General features: G+C 38.0%; 1 protein-coding gene across 1 annotated transcript in view; it reads right to left on the bottom strand.

Annotated features, from left to right (window-relative positions):
• BTBD7 (BTB domain containing 7) overlaps positions 1–25,940 on the bottom strand; it is an 80,510-nt gene that overhangs the window by 27,832 nt on the left and 26,738 nt on the right. Inside the window, exons 2-3 of the mRNA XM_063290265.1 lie at positions 25,675–25,862; positions 21,735–22,814 (exon numbers count right to left, since the gene is read on the bottom strand). Of these exons, the coding sequence (XP_063146335.1) occupies positions 21,735–22,814; positions 25,675–25,756 (1,162 nt within the window). The 5' untranslated portion in view covers positions 25,757–25,862. The remainder of the gene's footprint in view (positions 1–21,734; positions 22,815–25,674; positions 25,863–25,940) is intronic.

Raw genomic sequence — 25,940 nt, forward strand, 5'->3', positions numbered from 1 at the left:
CTTGTTTCTATTCTGTAAGAATATACGGACTGTTTTTCACTCAGTTGCACCTTGGCCTTTGCGATCTAGTCAAGTTGGCAGGACAAGAAAAGATCCACCAACCTCTACAAATGTACAAAAGGCCAACTGGCTAAGTCAGCACAGAATCCTTTTGCCCCCTTTTTGTGAAATTGGAAGTAGACAGGAAACATTTGGTTCTTGAAATTATTCCTTATTTTCAGCACAGTAATGATTCTTAAAAGACATTTACCAAAATTTTCAGAAGCTACCTTTACACAGAGACCAGATTAATACAAATATTTTAAAAGTTCTGGACCAAGTCTATGTAAATGTACAGTGTTCAAAATTATTTAGAAGCATATCTAAATATGACTGTCTTATAAATTGTAAATATGACTGTCTCCCTCAGTCAAAGGGAGGTCTCCCACTCCCTCAGACTGTCACCTTATTTTTTTCTGTTTTAAAACTCTCCCTGATTACTTGAAGCCCATCAAGGCTAGCCAAAATGAATGGCCACTTCATATATTTTCAAAAATATTTTTCAAAATATATTCCTGAAAATACTTCAAGAATTCCTCCAGGGTCAAAAGGTTGAGAAAGCCTACCTTAATTCAACTGAAATTGTATAAAGATTATTGTTTAAAAGTCTGCAGGCAAATAACTTGCAAGATTTTCTATACAGGTAGTCCTGGCTTAATGACAGTAATTGGGACTGGAATTTCCATTGCTAAGTGACGCGGTCATAAAGTGCAACATCACGTGACTGCATCACTTAGTGACAGCAATACTGCCAGTCCCCATTACCATTGTTAAGCAAAATCACAGGTCATTAAGTGAGGACCTCACATGACTGTGACTTGCAATTTCCTGCCGGTTTCCCACAAGCAAAGTCAATAGGGAAGCTGGCTGGAAGTTGCAAACCTGCATGGCTTGCAAGCAGGCCAGAGAGTGGATGACTACTATGAGTGAGGCAGGAGGGAGGTGGGCTGTGGTGAGTGTGTGTGGGCTGGGGAGGGGCTGTTGCAGTGCATGCATGCTAAGGAGTACGAGATCCCTGGGAGGGCTTCTCGGGAAAAAAAGTGGCAGGATCAACTTTCAACCTTCCCTACTGGCTTCCCCATTGACTTTGCTTGTGGAAAGCCAGCAGGGAACGTTGTAAATGGCAATCCTGTGACCACAGGACGCTCCAATCATCATTAAGTGTGAGCTGGTTGCCAAGTACCTGGATCGTGGTCACATGACCGCGGGAGTGCTAAGATGGCCAGAACTTTGAGGACCGGTCATAAGTACCACTCATTCAGCACTGTTGCAACTTCAAACAGTCGCTGGACAAGTGTTTGTTAACCAAGGACTACCTGTAGCTGAGAAGTCTGGGGTGGGGGTTGGGACTTGCCTCAGTAATACAGTATGAAGCAAGCAGTTGCTGAAATAGGAGCTAGGCAAGAAAACCCTACAAGTGTTGTAAATACCCTTCAAAGCAGTTACCATCCATATTAACTTGCTATCTTCTAGCCTACACTATAGAAGAGAGTATCTATAGCTCAGGGTTGAACTATGGAGTTCTTGTTGCTCTCTGAGCTTGGTTGTTTGCTTGCAGACATTTCATTACCCAACTAGGTAACATCATCAATGTGAGTGTGTGTGGGGAACCAATTATCTAGGGAGGTAGTGGGTTCTTTTTCACTAGATGTGTTAAAAAGGAGACTAGATGGTTATGATGTAAGATGTTTTAATCTCAATTCCTGCACTGGTGGAGGCGGGCTGTTGACCTGGAAGTCTAAATGGCTCCTTCTAACTCTATGATTCTAGGATGCTAGGACAGAGCTCTAGGGTAAAAAACACAGCAATACCGAGCCAAAATAAAACAGGAGGAAGAGCTACCATTCAGAATGTGTGTTAAAAGTGGGCAAAGAAGGTAGCAGCAAAGTTTGCAAACAGGGACAAAATCTGCCAATGTTCATTAGTATTTGTTTGAAACCCTGCATTCCTGGAACACAAACAGGCTGTTTCAGAAAAAAATTAGGTCACTGCTTTCAAATTGCTTTTCCACTGGATTCAATTCCTTTGAAATGTCAATTATAGCTTAATGGTGTAACAGGCCAAATCCTTGTCTCTAGTGCACAAATATATTTATTGTACATCATGCTTACTGCTATACATCAAAAGGATCTGTACATGTTATTCTGACAAATAAGTCAGAAACAGCAGCTTGAGCCTAAGTGAACAAAGAAATGAGCAAAATAACAATGGCTTTTCAATGCTTGTATTGTCCATTCTTTCAATATTCAGGCTCTACTGGTCTTCAACTATGCAACTGCTTGGAAAGCACCACTTTAATTCAGGCATATCTGCTTTAATGTCTGTGTAATGCATAGTTTTGATTGAGGATGGTATATGAAGAAAGAATAGCGGATGTGGCCAAAACAGAAAGTAGATGCATCTTTTGTCTCTTGTCTTATCCTGTCTCAAAGCCTACTAGGCTTTAGTTATTTACTGTAAACTGGTAGTAGTTGAAAAAGAGCATGCACAAAAATCCTTGGGGGTCACTATTGGTCTTGGAAGGTACATTGTTTGGGTGCTAAATTATAATTGAATCCAAATATAATTGTCTGCAAATAAAATTCTCAACAACTTAAAAGAAACACATATATAGTGGGAAAATATTATCAGTATCTGCCTTTTGCATATATAGCTCAAATGAAGATTAATTTAAGCAACAATGAAATATATCAGTTGTGCACATTTTTAAAGGTTTGGAATAGCAGAAAGAATTTGAGTGCTTGTAATTATATGAATCTACTATTTTAGTCTGATTACTGATTTCTACTGAAAAAAAAAATCAGGGTTCTAATTAAATCACGTACATTGTATTCCCCTTTGGAATACAACTTGCTGCCTGAGGCAAGGATGGCCTCCACCCTTGTGGTCTTGTGGTCTTCCAGAGGCAGGTAAAAAACATGGCTGTTCTGGAAAAGATTAATTATAAACAGTGGTGTCATTTCCAATCAAGTTAACATTACTTTTAACATTAATTTAAATCAAGACTGAATTGGATTACTCTTTTAATTACTTATTATAATGAATTGTTGCATTTTATATGTAGACAAGTCCCATAAATAAATGATTGACTTCTATGTATTTGAAAGGTCACAGTTTGATCATTTCTCAAACATTAATATTTATGGTCCACCGAGATGGGCAATTAATTTTCATCTCATGAAAACAGGCTATTGTAATATGGCCAATAATTATCAGACTTTTGTTTTTGTTTTTTAAATTACATGCTATCAAGACTGAGTGAAGCAGAAAGCAGCAACAGGGAAAAGAAAAAGAGAAGACTGCTTGTGTGCAGATACTTATTCTCCCATATTTGACTTCACAAGTTGCCAGTTATTAGTTTTAAGAAATACCCTGCATAGGAAGATGGGCAGTTGGTGGCCCACCACATGTTGCTGATTCCAACTCCTATCAATTTCTAGCAAGCATGGCCAATTTAGAGTGGTTGAGGAGTCGCCATTGGAAGAGCATCTTGAATTGCAAAAAAGAAATAGTTTAAAGGCGCTCCTTCTGTGGGTGAAATAGGAAGTAATGTAATACAATGTGACAAGATAATTCAAAGTCTGATTTTAAGAATGAAATAATACTGAAATAAATGCTCTGGCTACAGCATTTAACTTTATGTGTTAAGAATATTCTTATCTGCATCTGCTGATGCAACTGGGAAGTAACAACAAAACTTTGTTAAGTTGTGCCAATAAGTACAAACCAAGCCATGTTCAAAAAAGGGTCAACAACACTGCATAATGCAAATACACTGCATTACAGATTAAGCTATAGTCATAACTGACTGGGTACCTAGGTACCTACAGGGCCACGTTCTCCAACTAGAATCAGCCTGGCCTATTAGGTCATCAGGGAGAATACGTCACTAGTATCTACTTTCAGGAGGCAACAGGAGTTGAGTCCAGGAGGTAGCAGTGTTGATGTTTTCCTACTAATGATTAAGACTGCTATTGTACCTAATCATTTTGGCCGGGTGAAGAGGTTGTATTTGATTGTCTCCTTTCACGTGCTTGATGCAAATCGCCTGGGGGGAGGAACCTGCCAGGACTTGTTTCTTACTTCCTCTTTTTTCTCTGTGCCCATATGTAGCCAAGCTAGGTAGCTCTCAATGAGAGCTAAGTCCTTTAAATGTGTTTTGCTTTTGTTTTGCTTTTTGTAAATAAATTATTTTTATAGAAATGCCTGGTGTGTGACTTTTCTGATCTCTCCTGGGCTAAAGGCTTTCCCAGCATTCTGCAACAGGTTATGTGCCCAGTGAGCAGCCCAGTAAGCCCAGTAAAACCCAGAGAGAAAAGAGAGATCAGCTCCACACCTCATGCACAATTTAAAGGCAGGTAGCAAAGACCTGTGAAGATTTTCTTTGGAGCCACCTGGAGATTTTCCGGCAACTGCCGGTCTACAGGACAAAGAAGCCAGCTGAGGTGACTTGCAAAAGAAGGAAGAAGCCATGGCTACCTCCCAGCCCTCAGCGATGCCTCTGGAGCGCCTATCAGAGACCAACTATTTGAATTGGGCCCTGAAGATGGAGATATATCTTCTCAGAGAGAATCTTTGGCTGCCAATTGGTGAGCAAAACCCCCCAAATCCCAGTGCTGAATGGCTGAGACAGGATGAGCGGGCTAGACCCACCATTATCTTGGGAGTTGAGGACAATCAGCTAGTCCACCTGCGAGGCATGCAGTCTGCAAAGCAACTTTGGGACGCTTTGAGAGACTTATATGTAAAGGCAACAGCAGGGAGTAAAGTTACCCTGATGAAAAAGCTGTACAGAGCCTACCTTGCAGAAGGAGATAGCCTTCCTGAGCACCTGCATTATATTCAGCAGCTGTTTGTTGAGTTGCAGGAGAGAGGAATGGAATTTACACCTCTCACAAAATCCTATATCCTCCTGTCCTCACTAAATGCAACGTGGGACACGCTGATTTGTGCCCTGGAGGCTATGCCTGAAGCAGACCTCACCCCATCGTATGTTACACAGCGCTTACTCGCTGAATGGGAGAAGAGAGAGGAAAGATCCCCCCCATCTCTTCTGGAAAGCTGCAAGACCAGAAAATGAGGGAAAAGAAGGGAAAAGAACCTGAGGCCACAGCACTAGCCAGCCAGCGATGCTTCACTTGTGGTTCAGCTGGACATTTGCAAAGAGACTGTGCCATGAGACCCAAGAGTAGAAAGACAGAGAAGAAGAACACAAGGGCAACACAGAAGAAGGCTCTTCAGACAACCCAAATTGCACAGGTTGCTGAGAAGGGTAATTCTGATGTATGGGTGTTAGATTCTGGGGCCAGTTGTCATTTATGTAATTGTAAAAGCTCTTTTGTGTCACTGTCTAAAACTGAAAGACAAAGTGTATCTTTGGCTGATGGGTCTGTGACCAAAATTATGGGACAAGGTGACTTGTATTTATTCTGCTTGGGAGAAACTGTAAAAGGTGTGTTGTATGTGCCAAATTTACAATCAAACCTTTTATCTGTGGCACAATTGGCTGCAACAGGGTATATCATAACATTTAAGAAAAATGGTTGTGAGATACATAAAAATGGGAAATTGTGTGCTACTGGTATGTTAAAAGACTCCTTGTACATTGTGCAAAATGCAAGGAAGCCAAGCTGCAAGGCTGCAGTTGGCAACACGCCATATCATGACCAATGTGTACACCTGATGCACAGGAGATTTGGTCATGCTAATTTCAAGTATATAGCACAAATGCCACAGCTGTGTGCTGACCTAAAGATAAAACCCTGTGATAAATACTTAGACTATGTAGTTTGCAAAGAATGCAAAACACTAAAAGCTCCTGTGAGTAAGCACAGTGACAGAGTTACAACTAGACCTTTGGAAATTGTACACTCTGACATTATTGGTCCTTTTGCTCCAAGTCTTGGACAAGCAAGGTATGCAATGACAATCATTGATGATTTCTCAAGATACACATTTATCTACATATTAAAACATAAAGATGAGGCATTTGAGAAATTTAAAAGTTTTGTGACATGGGCAAATGGAAAATTCCCTAGGCCTGTATCTGCACTCCAATGTGATAGAGGAGGAGAATACCTTTCTCACAAATTCAGAAGGTTCCTAGTGGAAAAAGGGATAGAACAAATTCTTTCTAACCCTTACACCCCTCAGCAAAATGGTGTTGCTGAAAGAAAGGGCAGAACCTTGCAAAATGCGATGAAATGCATGCTAAAAGATTCACAATTATGTTTTAATTATTGGGCAGAGGCCTTATCGACTGCCTGTTATGTACAAAACAGATTGTATAACTCTATGATTCAGGACACTCCATTCCATTTGTTTTATGGTGTGAAACCAAAGGTAAACCATCTTAGAGTGTTTGGTAGCACTGCTTGGGTTCACATTCCAAAACAACAGAGAAGGAAAGGAGGCCCCACAACAAAGAAAGCCATCTTTGTTGGCTATGAACAAAGCCAGAGGAGCTACAGGTTCATAATGGGAGAGAAATTAATAATTAGCAAAAGCGCTTCTTTTGCTGAACAAAACTGGGGGAGATTAAATTCTAGCTCTCCAGTTGATCTGACCACAAGAGAACAGCAAGGACTTGCTGATGGTGATCTTTTGCCTGATGAGGACATTAAACCAGAAAAGCAAACTGAAGATCTGTCTGATGAGACAGATGCTTCTCAGGAAAGTGATAGGAGTCAAAATTTAAGCCCTGTATTACCTCGCAGATCTCAGAGGAGTAATAAAGGCGCTCCTCCATCACGTTTTCAGGCTGAAACAGTAAAGGCTTTTCACATATTCACAGAACCTGAGTCTTTAGAACAAGTGAATGCTTTACCACCTGAGATTGCACAAAATTGGTATTCTGCCATGCAACAGGAATTAGCATCCTTGAAAGAAAATAAAACATGGAAACTGGTAAATCTACCTCCCAATGAACGCTGTCTGGGTTGTAGGTGGGTTTTCAAACTGAAAAGGGATGCTGATGGCAAAATCCAAAAATATAAAGCAAGGTTGGTTGCAAAAGGGTTCAAAGGAAAGATTTAGACTTTGACAAGACTTTTGCACCAGTTACTAAAGGTGAATCAATTAGATTACTCTTAAAAGTTGCTGCACTGAAAGGAATGTCAGTTAACCACTATGACATTCAAACTGCATTTCTCTATGGTGATTTAGACCACAGATTATACATGCAGCAACCCCCTGGCTATGAAAAAGGGGAGAATCTAGTCTGTGAACTGCAGAAGTCAATCTATGGGTTAAAACAAGCTGCTAGATCCTGGAACCAAGAAGTAGATGAAAAACTGCAGAATTTTGGTTTTGAAAAAGGAAAAGCAGATCCCTGTGTATATATGAAGAAGGACAAACAAGGCTGTATGTATCTGTGCATTTATGTTGATGATTTGCTGCTGTTCACACCAACAGAAAAACAAAGGCTTGATTTTGAAGCCTGCATGAAAAGCCATTTCACATTAAAAAGCCTTGGAATTATAACAACCTAGGTTTGGAAAAACACAGGAAGAAGAATGGTAGCTTTCTGTTAAACCAAAGGGGAGATAATGGTAAAGTAATGTGAATGGAAAGACATATAAAGTTGTCAGAGAAGATTGGTTTGCAATTCACACTTTAGTTTTTTCTTTTTTTTCTTTTTTCACTTTTTCATAGCTTTATCCTTGTCTTGAAACTTAATAAAACTCTTATAAAAAGAAAAGAAAAACAAAATGCACAAGTAGACATAAACTGAGAACTCTCTCATAAAAAGCAAAGTGATAGATGTTTTGCTTTTAAAGACAAGCAGCCTTAATTGTGAAATTAAAACTAGTATTTCTACACTGCAAGCCATAGGCCTACCTTACAGACATAAAACAATTACACAGAAACATATTATTAATGAAATCTAATATTATGATAGGTTTTGATTAGAAAGTTATATGACATAGGCAGGCATGCCTTTGGTTTGCTACATTATGGTCTTGTGTATATAATCTGGTCTAATAATTTTCCTACGTGTAAAATCCTGACTGGTCACGTGTATTACTGGAAAGAAAAAACACAACAGCAGATGTTTCCAAAAATAATTTGCCAGTCAGGTGGCATACAGTAGTTAAGTTCACAGTAAGATAATCTGAGAGAATTTTACTTTGCATTCTCAAGCATGGCCAGCATCTCTGCAGGCAGCTACCACTGGCCTTATTGTTAATGAAACATTTACGTTCAGCTTACTGAACTTCTCGTTCAAAAAGGGAAGACAAGCTTGCAGTGTATGTTCAGAAGCAAATGCTGCATATATAAAATCACCTCCTATCTTCTGTATTGATAAAAATTCTGACACAGGAAGAAAGCAAGTGATTCTGAAGGATGTAATGTAAATCAGAACTCCTCCTTAAACACTTGCCTCTAAGCTTTTCAAAAATATACAGGTAGTCCTCACTTACCAAAGGTAATTGGGACTGAGAACTCATCGCTAAGCAATTCAGTTGTAAGGCATGACATCACATGACCATGCCAACTTACGATGGCAGTTCCAGTTCCAGTTGTTAGGCAAATCTTGCATGGTTGCAGCATCCCGCTGTCACATGATTGTCATTTGTGACCTCCTGCTGGCTTTCCCATTGACTTTGCTTGTCGGCAGTGAAGGTTGCAAATGGTGATCAAGTGACCATGGGACACTGTGACTTTGTAATTGTGAGCCGGTTGCTGAGTGCCCAAATCACAATCCCATGACCGTGGGGACCCTGCGATGGCCACAATTAAGAGGACCAATTATGAGGAATGAAGTACCCCTCATTCAGCACCATCATAACTTTGAGTGGTCACTGAACAAGTGGATGTTAAACGAGGACTACCTGTATGTAAGTTTAATTAACGACCATGGCTTCCTGCAGTTTTTCCCACTGATAAGATTTTTAGTCTCTGGTTTGCATAAGTACATTGGTCTTTGTAACTTCACAATCTCTAAACATTTAACCAAGTATGATGAGGTCTGCAGTTGTACAAATAGAAGTTCAGAAGTAAGTATATATGTATTGTGAATGTATAGGCCACACAATTCTACCATGACTCTGGGAGGCTTATAAAACAAAAACAATAAAAACAGTGACGCACATAGCCTAAAAGGTCTGGAAAAGCAACACAACAGACCAAACAAGGGTCCATCACTCACTCTAGCCCAGGGTCAGGAGGAAGAGCCAGGTTTTAAGGGCTCATATAAATAAAGTCACTGTGGGAGTCTCAGAAATCTCAGGGAGAATGTTGTTACAGAGGGCAGGCACTGCAACAGAAAAAGACTGTTTCCTGAGTCCCATCTGATGACACTGTTAATCACTATGACTTGAAGCATGCCAACTCTGTGTATGGGTCAAGCAGAAACTACTGAAGGATAGGTGGTTCCTCAGACAACCAGGCCCTATGCTATGAGGGGCTTTATAGGTGATAATCAACTCTCTGAACTGCATCAGGAAGCCTACTGGTAACCAGTGAAGCTCATGAAGTAGGGTGTTAACACTGGTGTACCATGGCATGTATATAACTGCCAATGGTGCTGCAATTGATCAACTGCAGCTTCGGATTAGTTTTCAAGAATATGTATACCTCACTGCAATAGTCTAAATGCAAGGTGACCAAAGCATGAATGACTGTCTTAAGGCCCTCCTGGTCCAGGTAAGGGCACAATTAGCACACTAAATGAATGTGTGCAATCTTGGCCACAGATACTATCTGTTCCTCAAGTGGGAGCTGTAAGTTCAAGACGACTCTCAGATTGTGCACCTGTCCTGAAGGGAAAAGAATAACCTTATTCAAGACTAGGGATGAAACCCCAGACTTGGGATGTCCAAACATCTACATCCTGGTCCTGTCAGGGCTGAGTTTGAGCCTGTTCCTTCCCTTCCAGGCTCACACAGCTTCCAGACACTGGGACAGGACCTTGACTGCATCACCTATTTGGCCTGGAATCAAAATGTATAGCTGAATATCATCAGGATACTGATGAAACTGACCCTCAAAATAATGGTGACCTCACCCAGGAGCCTCATGTAAATGTTAAACAGGAGGAGTGAGAGCACTGAAATTTCAGGCATCCAAATGAAAGGGGTCTCTGGCTTGATCTCTCCACTCCTGTCAACACTAACTAGACCCAAGCACAGAGAAAGGAGAACCATTGCAGCACCAACTCCACAGGCAGTTCAGGAGGATATGGTCAATAGTACTGAAAGTCACCAAGACATCAAATAGAACCAGTATGGTTGCACTACCCTTGTCCCAGTTCCACCAGAGGTAATTAATAAACATAACCACTATTGTCTCAATACTACGTCCTCATCTGAAACCTGACTGAAAAGTGTCTGGATAATCTGCATCATCCATGGCCCTCTGAAACTGTAACCTGACCATTTCTCAACACCTTCTCCAAGAAGGGAAGATTGGAGACTGGACATAAATTGCCCAGAACAATTTGGTCCAGCAAAGTCTTCTTGAGGAGAAGGCATACCACCACCTCTTTCGAGGCAAGTGGCAGCATCACCCTCCCTCAAAGAAGCCACCCCCCAAGTGGCCTTCACCAGGATGAATCTATTACAGAAGTAGCTAAGTTAATTAATCCAGGGATCTTGTCCACTTCTTCAAAAGTTACAGGTTCAAACTGACCCCAGATAAATACATACGCCTGTGCTTCCCTTGATAAAAATTGCTCAGAGTCCAACTCTGAGCAAACTTGAGTGACCTTATTTACCAGATGCTTAGAATATTCCTCACAACAGCCAACCAGATAATCCTGTCACTCCTTCCTCCCAAGCAAGGGGCAAGTCACAGTAAAAAGGCTGCTGGATAGTTCTCTGAAGATGTGATGAGGCTGGAGAAATGATTGTTTCTCCCACACTTATGAAAATGACGTAATTCCCTAATATGGGCTCTTACTTGTGCTCAGATTCAAAGATACTCCACAGCATTTCTTCTGGTATTTCATCTCCTGAAGTTCCTCTGAAAACCAAGGGTTCCTCAGGATCAATGCAGAATGAGAGACGTATAAGAGCAATTTGCTAAGGCCTTTGTCAATGCCCATTCCAGACAGCACCAAGTGACTCAGCTGAATCCCCATCAGATCCTCAGGAAAAACACCAAGCTGCCTCTGGAACTTCACAGGGCCCATTAGTACTTGAGATAGACCAATCAAGTGGGTCCTGTTTTCTGGAGTGGGGGGAGGGAGAGACACAGCACCAACGAGCTGAAAAGCAGAGTGATCTGGCTATGCCAAAGACTCCCTACTCCCAGATCATCTCACCACTGCCCCAAGACAAAAACTAAATCTAGCATGTGACCCCTGGTATGTATTTCACTCTCAATGGGTCAGGTCCATGGTTTCACCCCATATTTTCCCTTGGCTGTCATGACTTTGACAGAACTGTCTTCCTCCTCCCCTAATTGCAGCACCCTGCAATTAGCTTTGTACAAAATCAACTATCTATTCAAATAAGCAGTTTGATATTAGATCAACTATTTCAGTTAAAAACATTCCTTCTTCCTTAGCAAATCAGAAAAAGCACAAGTTGAGATGGTTATTTTATAGAACTGAAACCAAAATTCTGCCATTCCCATTATCTTGGTGTGTTTTTTTCTAACAAATTATCTAGCAATTGAATAAAGTAAGAATGGAATAGATGCCATATTTACAATAAGCACAAGTTACTATTCATAGACTAATTTCAAAATTCCAAAATTGGTAGATTCATTGTCAGTCTAAGAAGCATTTCTTCAAATTACTAATGTACTAAAACTGCTGATTTGGAAATTGCTTTTTATAAAAGCAGCCATTTGATGAATACATACAAATTCAGAACACCTGCAGGATTAGGACTGGGAGTGAGGTAATATTCTGAGCCAAGTTGCTGAACTGAAATGCCACTCTAAAATAAATTAATTTCAATATTACTGTTTCCCTTAGCATTACTTGAATGTGCTTCTCAAGTTCTCTTGACTTTAAGTCATCTGGGAAACCATGATTGGCAGCTTTTTCAAATACCAAAAGTGTAGTATCTGAATAAAACATTACGCACAGCAAAATCTGTGATCCTTTATTGCTATTAGGGGAACAGAAACAGACAACACTAAATATACACCTGAACTGAAATCTCTATTTCCTTGTCATATCATAAAACAGGATTTGGAACAACAGCTCTGAACTATGAACTATGATTTTTCTGGAAATGTCAGTTCAATGCAGCTGATGTGGAAAACAGTTAATATAAACTGTGCTGTTGCAAAACTTGTAATAAAATGTAGTTTGAAAAAGACTGGAAGAGATGAAAAAAGGCTAAACCAGTTAGTCCAGATTACAGTACTGGGGGCTTTTTGGTTTAAAAGAAAATGAGTGAGTGGGGGCCTGAATATCAGAAACACATGCATTAGCATATACATGGCTTTTTCTTTCTCCTTCACAATATTAAATGTGGTTCATTCATTAAACTCAAAGGTTGGGAGATTCAGAGCTGTTATACCAAAGAACATCTCTAATGCATTCAAAGTTTGGACTTTTCCTAATACAAGGCTTTAAAATAATAGACTTTGCCTGATTTGTTATAATAATCACAGGCTTTCTCAGATTAGACAGAGATTCCTGTTAATTGTTTATTCTTTTTTATGATTATTAATATATCGGTGATCTTTACTGATCATTGATTTTTGACAGTGGTCTTAAAAGTACTAAACTGATACAAGATCACCTTTATATGCAGTACTAATCTAAGGTTACTTTGAAAATTCTTATTCAGTTTTATACAGCTTGTAAATCTCTCTTTTTTGCTCCTTTTTCCTCTCTCTTTTTTCTTGGTTGTTTTTGAATATGTTATATAATTAAAAATAACATCTTCAACAGCATATAATTAAACAACGGAATTCACTGCCACCAGATATGGCTATGTCTGTTAGTTTAAACAATTTTAAGACGACTAGACAAACTAATAGATAAAAGGATTAGCAATGACTATTAGTCCTAACAGTTATCTGATCTTTCCAGAATTAAATGTAATGTTCTTTAAACACCAACTGCTAGTTAAAGAAAGCAAACGGGTACTTTAACCCATTAATTCAGGCTGCAGATTGAAAGTCCCCTCTCATCCTCCAGCATCAGGGTCCCAATTCAGATAGCAAACTGCCTGCCATTTTTACAAACTATACTCACAATAGCTAACTACTAGAATGATGCAATATTTACTTTGGCCTTGGTTCTTGGTTAAATCCATTGCTTTATATGTCTGGTCAGACTTTTCGGCTGTTAAGGTCTCTCAAGCAAGTATGCCTCAAATATGCAGAAAATGTAAAACCCGTTGACACTTTGCAGCACAATTGATAATTACACATTTCTACAGTATTTCATTTTAGATTTAGCAGAATATTTCTGTTAGTCTGTTTTAAGAGAAAAGCGCATTCTTTCAGACCCTTGCAATGGAAAATAAACTTGCTAGATGGTGAAAGTGGGAGACTCTGTCCAAGGCTATTAATTTTTTTTAAAAAACTCCCTATAAAAATAAAGCACTAACAAAAGCAAAATATCACATACCTCTATTGGAGGGAGGAGGATAATTATGGAATTACATATTCTCCACAGCAAAATATTGCAGAGTGAATGCTGAGGAAATGAAGTAGTGTACAGTATGTTCAGTTCCAGGTGGTGTGCCCTTTAAGGCCCTACATGAAGTAGAAGGATCTTGTGGCAGAACTCATGCCCTCATCACCTCTTCATTGGACTTCTGCTGTGTGCTCAACACAGAGCTGCCTCTGAGGACCATTAGGAAACTCCAACTGGTACAGAAAGTAGTGGCCTACTTGGTGGGTACACATCACCATGAGAGTATTACTTTGGTATTGTGCCCTATTTGGCTATCAATATGCTTTTGGTTGCAATTTAAAATGATGGTTTTAATCTATAAAGTTCCAAATGGCTTAGCTCTTAGGTACATGTAGGACAGATGTCTCAAAATGGAATCAGCCTGTCCAATATATACTTCCTAGGAAAAGTTGCTTCTGGTTCCCCGCTTTCATGAAGTGAGGTGAGCTGAAACCCAGAGATGTTTTTCTTAGTAATGGGACCTACTCTTCAGAAAACTTCTTCCAGATGTTAGATTAACCTCCTATCCTTTCCTTTTGTTTCCAGAGAACGTTTAGGGATAATTCGGGATAATGTTGCCTATAGTTTTTAGTGCTCCTGTTGTTGTTATTTTATTATTACAGCCTGTTATAGGTCTCCAAACACTGTATAATTCTTCCAATATTTTAATGTTCTGATCAATGCTGAGAGAACTTGGAGATTATGACAATATACAAATATAATACATAAATATTCAAAATCTTAAAAGATTAAATCCTTGCAATAATTTAGAAATATGCATATTACTGTACTAAAATCAATTGTCCTAAATGGCACCAAATTTAACAGACCTATAAGTGGAAACCTAACTAGTAAAACAGTACATATAAAGTGAGTAGTCTAGGAGGAGATACACTTTTTTCCTAACACATGCCAGACTTGTTTAATGGCAACAATATAGCCTTCCAAAAACTGTTTTGGTGACTGGTTGATGGAATGGAAAAGGAGGAGGGAGGGAGAGTCTGAGGGTACATCTAGGATGAGTAACACAGATGAGAAGGACAGAGCTAGAGAAATACAACAAGCTTTCAGCAGTATTTATTCGAACACCAAAGACTGAGGTCAAATTTCAAGTCTTTCAAGTTTGTTTGCTACCAGAGTTTCCACAACAGGTCCAATTTCAGCTTTCTAGAAAAGAATTCAACAGAATGTTTAAACCACAAATCTTTCCTTTTTTTTAATTGTTGCATTTTCTTTTAGCTAATTCCCAACCTTACATGCAAGCCTATGCTCCTGTCCTTCTCCTCTTGCCTCCTGCACTTTCCTTCCTAAGGCTAGAAAGACTCACTGTTTGTGGTTTCATCCCACTCCAAAATTTAGGAAGGTTACTTGTAGGTTACAAAATTAAGATATTGTCCAAATAGGATATCCTAGACAGGTGAGGTTTAAAGTTATTTCTTCTATCTCTGTCCTGAATTATCTTTAAACTGAATTGCAAATTGCATTTACAGTAAGCCAATCTGAACAGATTTTGTTAAAACTTCAGTTACTATATAATGCTGATATAAACCACCCAGAGTCCATAAAGATTGAGGTCACAGATAAATTGCACAAATGAAATAAAAATACAATTTAAAGCTTCCATTTGTAATATAAAACCCAATGCTAGAAAATATGTCTTTTTAATGATACTGAAGAAACACATTTTCTTCTCTCTCTTTTTTTTGGGAAATGTGTTTGCATAAAACATTAAACCAAAGCCAAAGTAAACTTAGTGAGATGTGTCTAGACTTGACTCAGTCTGCATTCAACACATAATGATCAGATAACATTCTCCTTCAGTGGAATTTGTCTTCCCTACACCAAGAAACACAAATAAAACAGATGTAGAAGAAATCAGAAGGATATATTTTTAATTATAGCCCAACAATCAGAAAGAGAGAGGTGGATGGATAGTTCATTAACTGTCTTTAAATTGTCAAGGAAATAATTCTTCAGCTATATCTAAATTAGTACTCTTGATTTTCCATTGAATTCGTTTCACTTCCCAGCCTTTCATAACTTTTAACTAATTCTCACTTTCTCAGCAATCTGATTGCAATTTCTAGGAAGAGGCAAATGAATGAACAGACTCCTTTTCATTATGAAGTAATCACATTGCAGGATTGTTTTAATCTTTTTTTAGATATATAATTACATTTTTTAAAAAATGTTTCATTATTTATACCTTTTCATAAACCATTTTGGTTACATATTGCTTTTTATTATGTATTAACCTTGGGCAACCTCCAAAGTTAAGAAAACATTTACTCAGTAAAATGGCATATGAAATTGGAATTCTGAAGCAGAACAATGGCCCACAAGAGCTAATGATGCAAAAATTAATGTGGTATTTAATTGAGCATAATCTCCCCTGCCCCCATGGAAGATGTGATCACCACATGATATTGGATGTCCATTTTCTTGATGCAACCTAACACTGTTAAGAAAAAAAATATATACATACATACATACATATATATATAAAATTCCTCTGGTTTATATAAAAAAGAGGAAAACCTCATCTCCAACAGCAGTTTATTTCATAGTAGTAACTCTTTGAAAGAAAAACTAGAATTGTCACTGTTTATTTGTGGCAAGATTATGAAAGTTGTCCCTCTGAAGTTCTAATAAGGCAGGGCAGGCAAGTTGGGCCTACAGCAGGTAATGCTTTGTAAGTCAAGGTAAGCACCTTGAATTATGCTCTGAAAGCAACCAACAATCAATGTTTCAATCCAAGAGGGCTGTGTACCACTTTTCAGAGGCACCAATCACCACATGTACCTCTACATCAGTGTTTCTCAACCTTGGCATCTTTAAGATGTGTGGACTTCAACTTCCAGAATTCCCCAGCCAGCCATGCTGGCTGGGGAATTCTGGGAGTTGAAGTCCACATATCTTAAAGTTGCCAAGATTAAGAAACACTGCTCTACTTTCTTGCCAATTCAGTTTCTGGGCAATCTTCAAGCAGTTAGCAATAAGACTTAAGCCACAGATTAAAACAAGAAACCACTGGACAGGTAAAGGGAATTACAATGTACAACTAAAATAGAGTCATCGGGAATAAAACTTTAAGGCGGTATAAATAAAAACACTACTGTATTGTCATGATTTCAAGGGGCATGGGAATGTGAATGCAGAAGTCTTCAGACACAAATGATAACGCTGGAAAATCAGAATCTTCAGTTAGCACAGTAGAAAGTTACCTTGGAGAGAGGGGAGCCGCATGGCAAATAGTCATATGTGTGGACGGAAATGAGAAAGAATGAGGCTAGCATGCCAACTGAATAGACTACAAGTTGTATATATACTTAACTGGGTATAAAATATGCTGAACTCTCTGGGGGATTGATTATAGAGTAAGTTTACATAAGCTTCCTTATGTTTGCATCTCAGCATAAAGTTTCCTTTTTGCATTCAGAAAAAGACCAGTTTCCTTTTGCAAACAAAATGAAAAAGACCACAGGCTCTCTTCTCTCATTTCCCGTGTCAAGTACAATAAGCAGGGGTAAACAGAGCTATTGCCAGATTGCAGCAGTCTATGCATTGCTACCTAAGAATAATAGCCACTGAACTCAATAGGGCTTACTACATAGTAGACCATATCTATTTATATTTGCAAGTCCAAATTTCCAGTCTCCCCCCCCCCGTGAGAAAAACAGATACACTTATGTGTGAGAATACTTTGTGTGTGTTTGTGTATACATACACACACACATAAACATACACATACATACTGTACATACATAGGAGGAAATCAATTCACTTTACAAATGGGGTGCCTTATTTTTAGGCAATTAATTCAATTAAAATTAATTTTTATCCTGATTCTACCCTCCTTTTTTCTAGTGTAGCCTCTGGCCAGTGCATATATACATTGCACACACACATATAATTCACTCACATGCATACATGCCTTTGGAAGAAAAATATGCAGGACCAATTTCAGTGAGGGGCAGGGAATAGCTTACAAAGCAGAGAAGCTGGTAACATAAACTCACAAAGCAGGGAAGCCAGGTAGCATACAGGACGTTTGTGCCCATTTACAACCTGTATAATCCTCCTATTTTCTTGGAGGTGGGAAGGAAACAGCAAACATTCAAGGTTATCCTTCTTTTGGTAAATAGCACAGTCTGTTTACAAATATGCATGCATTGTTCTTCCTGCAGAACATTTTCAACTATAATAATCCAATGCCTGTTGATTTATAAGCTTCTTACTGATCTTAAGTTTCTCAAATATGTCCTCAATATGTCAGATGAAATTATGTCAAATTATGTTTTTGCATAATCTGCTTTTTTTTTTTTTTTTTACAAAAATACATTGTCCTTTAAGAAATCAGAAAGCCTCCATATAGAAATGCAGAGGATCAAGTTGTTTAAAGGAGTCCAATGCTTCTTGGGCTTTTAAAAGTCGTAAGAAAAACATGACTCATCCCTAAGGGAAAACTGTCATAAAGAGAGAAAGGTTCAGTGTGGAGCGTCTACTGATTTCAAAAGCAGTTCAGCAACCCATTTTTCCAGTGGTCCTGAAACACTGTAACAGTACGTGTGAGATGGTTTCAACTTCCTCTTCACCACATGGGCAGATGCACTCAGCTATAGGAATTTTACTATACCTGCCTTGAAGAAGTGCAGATGGAAGAATATTGAATCTAGCTTTAAAGAATGCAATTCTCAGCTTAGGGAAGGTTAGATTTAGCAAATAACTTGCTGGTTCCCATACACCCCTGTTCATCCAAATGCTATCGTGTTGGGGCAGCCTGGTAACTTCAGTCTGGAACTCCATGTCCCTTATTCTCTGAATGGTTAGTTGCTTAGCTTGGTCATAACCTAATGATATTAAGAACAGTGGAGGGAGCCCATATGAAGCCAGCTTATATTCTACTGCCTGCTTCCGGAGTAAAGAGAAGTTATCTCTTAGGACTAGAGGAGTCAAACCAACTGGGAAGAATTGCATTTTTAGCCAGTAACTTATCATCAACTTCCATGCCCGCACCTGAGCCTTAATTGGGCATTTGATGTGCCATTGGGTACGGCTAGACTTGATTGCAGGAATTTTCTTTGCACTGTTTCCTGCCGCTCCTTCTTAACATAAATTCCTATTTGTGCCCCATAGAGAATTTGAGCCAATGTCTTGGCCTCAAAAAGTTTTAAAGCCACAGGTACTAATTGTCCTCCACCAGTATAAAAGAACCATTTAATGGCATTCATTGACCTAAGGGCTGATTGCACTATGTAATTCTGGTGTGCATTCCAAGTACCTTTCCAGTGGAAGACCACCCCAAGGTATTTAAATGCATTAATCTGCTGTAATTTATGCCCTTCTACTCTCCAGGAATGCTGCTTAGCTCTCTTAGCAAAAACCAAAATTTTTGATTTATCAAAGTTGAGAACCAAATGGTTTTGTCTGCAGTACCTTAGTGTTGCTGCAATTGCTCTTTTCAATCCAACGGGGGTTTGTGAAATTATACCAGCATCATCAGCATACAGAAGAACTGGAATTTTGCACTGTACTAGATTGGGTGCGTGAATATCCATGTTATCTAAGAGGTCCACCAATGAATTAATATAGAGATTAAAAAGGAAGGGGGCAAGAATACATCCTTGTTGCACTCCTTTCTTCACATTTACTATACCAGAGAGGTTCCTGCAGGGGTTACACCTCACTCTTAAGGTGGAATTGGAATATAATTTCTGTATTAGATGGAGGAGGCGCCTATCGATAGTAGTGTTTTTAAAATTTTTCCCAAAGAACATTTCTGGATATTGAGTCAAAGGCTTGTTTGAAGTCAAGGAAGGCTACAAGATTCACACTACCTGTGTAACAAATGTATTAATATAGTAACAGAGGAGTGAATGCTATATTATTATGTGATCTATTTTATTAGTTGGTAGTATATTATTGTATTTCTTTGTTTTACTTTGTTTTTTTCCTTTTAAATTTTGCTGGTCATTGGCCGAATAAATATTATTGATTGAGTCCTGAAATACTTTTATTTCTTTAACTGTATTTAGGCTGAAACAGGCCACAGATTGTTATTGGCCTCCTAGCAGAAATTATTTATTTCCTGTTGCCTTAATGACATCTTAACATTAGCCCCATAGTTACCATGTCACAGTGTCATAGTGTAACAGATCAAAGAAATTATGACACAGAAGTAAATATATAAATTAATATCTGACTAGCTTTTTTTAATGAAGTAGCAAAAACAAAACTGTCTCACAAAATTGAGTTTGTATATCTGTGCATTTTTAAACTATAAATATATGTTGCAAGTGCAGAAAAATAAATCATTTAACATATTACTCTGTTCCCTTTCCTTTATTCTACTTCCCCTTCCTGCATGCATGTTACAGAATAGTTTTAAAAACCATTATGAAATTGATACTCAAATCTGAGATGATAAGTATTAACTGTTCATATATTAGGCATTTATAGAGAATCACAAATATCTTTCCTCATCATAGAAATCTTCACAGATTGGATTTGAGTTGTTCCTAGTAGATTCTAGTTCAGGTTCCCAGGCAGTAGTAAACTGTGACAAACATTCACCCATATGGAGAAGTTAACACTGTTCCTAATGTGGCATCTGGGTATCATCAGTACACTGGTCTCAGCAAACACCAGCCTCTTTCACCCAGCAACAAAAACACGGATCCAGTATGGAACCTGTTAAAGAACTGTATGCCCGAGAACAGCAGGAAGTGGCACAGTAGTTTATACTCCAGTTAACACAGTTAATACCGTGGTTCACAGGCCCACAAAGCAAATGTTTTCTTAAAAAACTCTCTTTATGAATGGCAGTATTTGGTTTCTGTAAAGATATGAATATTTTTCTAGATGCATATTTCAAGTTCAAAGTGCAGCAATTATCTGAGTGAAATTCGAATAACTGTGAATAGGAGAGTGACCAGAAGTCCATATAGAAACACAACTGGTATTGCATGTCACCTACTTCTACTTTAAGTACATTAATCCTGCAATCTTTGACAGCTGTATTCAGAAGACCTATTATATCCAAATGAGCTTACTCAGAGATACATGTACCTTGAAATGCTAATTTTGTGGCATTTCTTTTGCAATGCGCTAGCATGTATAAATCTCCTTTCTGTGCACGTGGAAGGGACTTTTGGACCCAATCCATGTAGATACATCTAAATACTCTTGATTTACATAATCTGTTTTGAAATGCAGGTTCATATGTGAAGTAACAAGTTTCATCAAGAGGTTTTCAAAATTAAAGCCATTTTGAAGGATGGGATGTGCCTTTTTTTCCAATAGCATGTAACAAAGTATACTTCTAGCAAACCTCTTTGAAAATAAACATATTAATTAGCAAGAAAATACCTTGTAGGTATTTTCACAGAGCTGCTGAATCACTTCCTTATTTGGGAGGGGTTCCATTTAAGTAATAAATGAACATCGAATGTGCAATATTTAATTTCCACATATTCCAAACAAAGCAGTGAAAGACCTCTGTCTGAAACCCCAGAGAGCTGCTATCAGTTGGTTTGCAAGACCAACCAATGATTTGACTCCGTATAGAGCGGCTTCATATAGTTACTGCTATATAAATCAACCACTCCTAATACAGCTATCTTCTGATCAGTTGAAGAGATCCATCAAGTTAGGAGCCCATTCTTCGTAAAATAATATATCAATGATAACGCCGACCATAACTTACAAAAGAAGGAACACCTCTGAATATGGTGACTGCTGCAGCTTACACATGCATCAAAACCAAAATAAAAGGGTTTTTTCCTGTTTTTATCCAGGGATGAGACGCAATTCTCTCTGTCTCTCTCTCTCTCGCACACACACCCCACATACAATCCTACCTGGAAATAAACCTCATTACATATAGCTCCGTTCAACAATTTCTTCTGAAAGCATATAGTTAATTGACTAAAATTACATGAAGCTAGTGTTAATTTCAACTTCTACCTGTTCATCCAGAGCAGGATAATTTTAGAAACCTTGCCTAGAGAAAAAGGGCAGGAACTATCAAGAAATAGAAGAAATTTTAAAAATCGACCCAGATTTAACCATTGCACTGTGCTTTTCAAGGAATAAAATAACTATGTACCTTGCGCGAGCATACTGAACTCCAGGAAAAGTGCTATGTGGTAAAGTTCCATAGCTTCTTCAGCCTTTGTCATGCTTGGCTTTCCTGCTACAAGAGCCTGGACTTCACTTAGACTCCCTACTGATGGACTGCTGTGCAAAACAGAGAGGTCCACCAAATCTGTATACATACAGTTTAAAATTACTCTCACATATTTTTTTGGTATGATAGACTCATCTAGTATAATCCTTGTTGGAGTCCTTAGTGTTCGATCTGTAATTTCTTCACCAGTTCGTATCCTCCTCTGTAGTAGATGCCGGAAAAAGGGTGACCGTGATGAAATAATAGCTTTGTGTGCTCTGAGCTCCTCATCTAAACAGCTCTGACTTCCACCATAAGCTTCAACAAGTTCAGAGTCGGATGAAAAGCTGAGAACCACATCATAATAGCACATGTAATCTAACAGCCCTCGCATATCAACATCTAAAGAATTTGGCGTTCCAAATTCCTCACTAAGCTGCATCAGAATGTCAACATTTTGAAACCTTGAATCTTCCATCCCAAATTCACCTGTGTATAGGTAGTGTAGCAAAGCAGAAAACATGGGCAGGTCAATACCAGCTGTATTGATATCCATTATAATCTCTGCACCATATTCTGGTGAGGAAGAAAGTAGGGTCTTAAAAAATGGGCACCTCGCAGCCAAAATTGCACGATGCACAGGGAAACAAGTCTCTTGAAATATTAGATCAACATCTGTGCAGTATTTAAACTCATACAGTTCAGCCATGTCTTTCTGCAGCGTCCTGGCTTCTGGTCTTGCCAAACTAGCTTGCAGAGAAAGCTCTTTTAAGGCTGAAGTTCCTTCATACTCTTCCACTAAAGCATTGACATCCCTGACATCCCAGCCTGAGAGGAGCTCACGCATCTGCTTGGCATGATCAGCAGACCTGTTAGACTTTCGGCGCTTAATAAACTTCTTTTTGAGGGTAGCAAGGCCCGAACTTTTCTTCTTCTTGTCTTGAGGTTTCTCGTGGCCATGCTCAAGGCTATAAAGTTTAGATTCACAGCCATAACCTTGATGGGAATAGGATGATGTTCCTGAAAGAAGAAAAAAAATATTTGCCTAAAGCACAGACTTAGGGTGGAAAAAAAAATGAACGAAATGCATATTACGATTTTTAAACTATTATATGGAATATCTGCAAATGTTCAGAATAGTTTACAATAAACTAGTAAAATGTGGTTAAGATGAAATTTTGTACAAAAGCTTTAAATACAGAAAACTACTGGAAAATCTATCATTTGACTACCCAGATCTATCCAAATCAACAAACACATAGGTATCAAGACTGGCAGTTTTCAGCTTTCAAAACCCCAAACTTTCATCTAGCTCTAATTTGCAATACATGGAGATTTTGAAAAATAAAATATATTTACCCTGCTTCTTTTCCTTTCTACCTCTCTTAACAAAATAGTGATGGCAGTATTCTAGGAACTGATTTTAAGTCAGAATGGTTACACTAAAAACAAAAGATTTTTTAAAACTGAACAAATTTTCTCTTTTTACTAATGTAAAAAAGAATTGGCCTGAATCATCTATCTTTCATCTGGAATATGTAACTGACTGGAAAAATCCTAGTTGCATTCCTGTGGTTTTGCTATTTTTGTCTATCCCATGTCCTTCATTCTTCCATGTTTGTGGATTAATCTTGTTTGCCAGTTGGGGAGAGCTAATACATTAAGCTATCTTTTAAGATTTGCAAGGAAAACAAATATTAAAAGACATCTAATATAAACAATTACTGAATTCTGCTTGCATCTCCCATTAGCTTCCAAGCCTTGCTTATTCTTTCTTTTATGTGATCTTCTATGAAAGCTTGGCATATAATATCTATGGCTGTGCATCTAACATTTTAAATATTTCTGGCCCTGTGGCAAAACTAAAAAACCCACCTTCAGTCTTAATTTTTTTAGTCTTATTTTCATCTAGCCTGATGCATATTTAGCTATATTTATTCTAACTACAGCAATGTCTGAAGGTTTGAAGGTTTTCCCTTGACTTTCCTTTGTTGACTCTTTTGTCATTTTGCAAGATTACAGAACTGACCAAAACATGCACAGTTTTAACACATTAGCAAAGGCTTTGTTACAGCTATGATCTCTTTAAGGTTTGCTGCATAACACTTCCCTCTCTCCTAAGCCTATAAGCTACCATAGGAAATAAGTGTTGTCAGACCTAGGGCAGACTTTCTCAACTGAAACTTTAGACCCTCTTGCTAATCTGATCATGGAGCCAAGTAATCTTATACAATTCAAGTAAAAACACAGATGAAATACAACAGATAGGTAGTAAAAATAATTCATTTATTAAGGTAATGTTTTAGTATAGACGAATGCATAAATATACAGCATATAAAAACATATTTTACTTCTGTAAAACCCTTTTTGGTGTTTAGCTTGGATACCTAGGGCCCATAAACTTATACATTCCAAAAGATCCATTTTGTTAAACATTTCAAACATTGAGCTGACCACAAGAGGTCAGTCCTTAACGTGGTTCCTTATCCATCTATCCATATACACATATAGCCATGGTTTACTTATGTTGAGAATAATGCGTGATTAGACAAAAATATAGATTCATTCCTCTAACATTAACAAATAATTCTTAGAAGGAGATCTTGTAAAAAGTCACCTGGAACTTGGCAAAGCAAAAACAAAATCACATATTCTGACAGTAGATGCTAGAATTTAAAATGGGAAAGTCCAGGATAGGAAAGAATGATATTACCCAATTCTGTATAAGATAGCAAACTAATTAACATTTCATCATGGAAATTTGACATGTAAACTATAAATAATCCACACAATGTAACAAAAATAAATAAAATTTCTCTATAATCTAGCAGGATTGTGCTAGGTATTTAAGGAAAACTAATAGACATCATCATAACAACACAGGGTAACCACAACATTTTGTTATATTACAACGGCTATTTAATGTGTTCATTATTTTCATACTATATAGAAAACTCAAAATACATTTGGATTATTTATTTATCCCTTTTATTCCACACTATACAGAGAGATCCTCTTATCCTGAATGCTAAATAATAGCATAAGTAGTAAGGATCTAACAGAAGATTTAAAAATATTCCAAAGAACCTTGAACAAAGGGACCACAGAACATGGCTTATTGCAAGATGCAAATATTAAAATAATAATTGAGGCTTCAGTGGAACCCCTGACAGGGCTTAGGGTTAATTAATACTTAAGATTTATCTTCAGCAAGAACAATATTACTATTGGGTCTGATAAGTTCACAGTGAGACATTATGTTAATATACTTATGTCAAGTTTTTACCACTGGCACAGGCTGACAAAATAGAATTCTAACATTCTAAATTTGAAATAAAAAATCCTAGTGGTTAAATATTGCCCCATCTGCTCTGATCTTTCCTTTCCTTTCCTTTCCTTTCCTTTCCTCTCCTCCCCTCCCCCCCTTTTTTTGGCAACAGAGAAATTGAAATATCCTTGCAAGAATTACCTCTGAAATTCTGAACATTTTTACATATTTTTGTGAGACAATAATATTTTAAGAGCTGCCCATTATAAGTTCAACTCATAGCTATTTCTAAAGTATGTATCCTTTCTCACATTGAGACTGTACCTGTCTCTTGTTACAGAAAAGTCAGGGTTTTCCCAGCATGCTTTTGGGTACTTTCACATTTAACCAAATGAGAAAGAACTATCCATTTCCTTTCATTTGTTCATAAGCATCCTTTGCAAGGGAACAGAACCTGCAATACTGTGACAGTTTTATCAGCATGAGCTGCTGTTTAATATAAATTATATCAACGCCATTATCGAGTTAGTAATGGTACCTAATGATTGTCAGACAACTTATGGCCTGGATATGTAATCTAAAATTTTAAAACGGAGAAATAGGAATACTTACCTATAAATGTCTGTTGTGCCTGAGAATTTCCCCCTACCCTTGGGGAACACGAATGAGGATAGTTTGAAGCATTAGCACCCATCTTCTTTAGTCACTTGAGCATTCTCCTTCCTGGCTCATCAGCGCACAATTCCATACCCCATTATAGAACTTAAGACACAGTTCAAGTAGGATCTTTTTCTCCATTTCTGAAAAAAATATAAACATGTCACTGTCTTTCCAAGTATTATTATGAGTATATAATATTATGTGATATATATATATAT

The sequence above is a fragment of the Candoia aspera genome, chromosome 1 (assembly GCF_035149785.1).
Source record: "Candoia aspera isolate rCanAsp1 chromosome 1, rCanAsp1.hap2, whole genome shotgun sequence".
Taxonomy (NCBI): Eukaryota; Metazoa; Chordata; class Lepidosauria; order Squamata; family Boidae; genus Candoia; species Candoia aspera.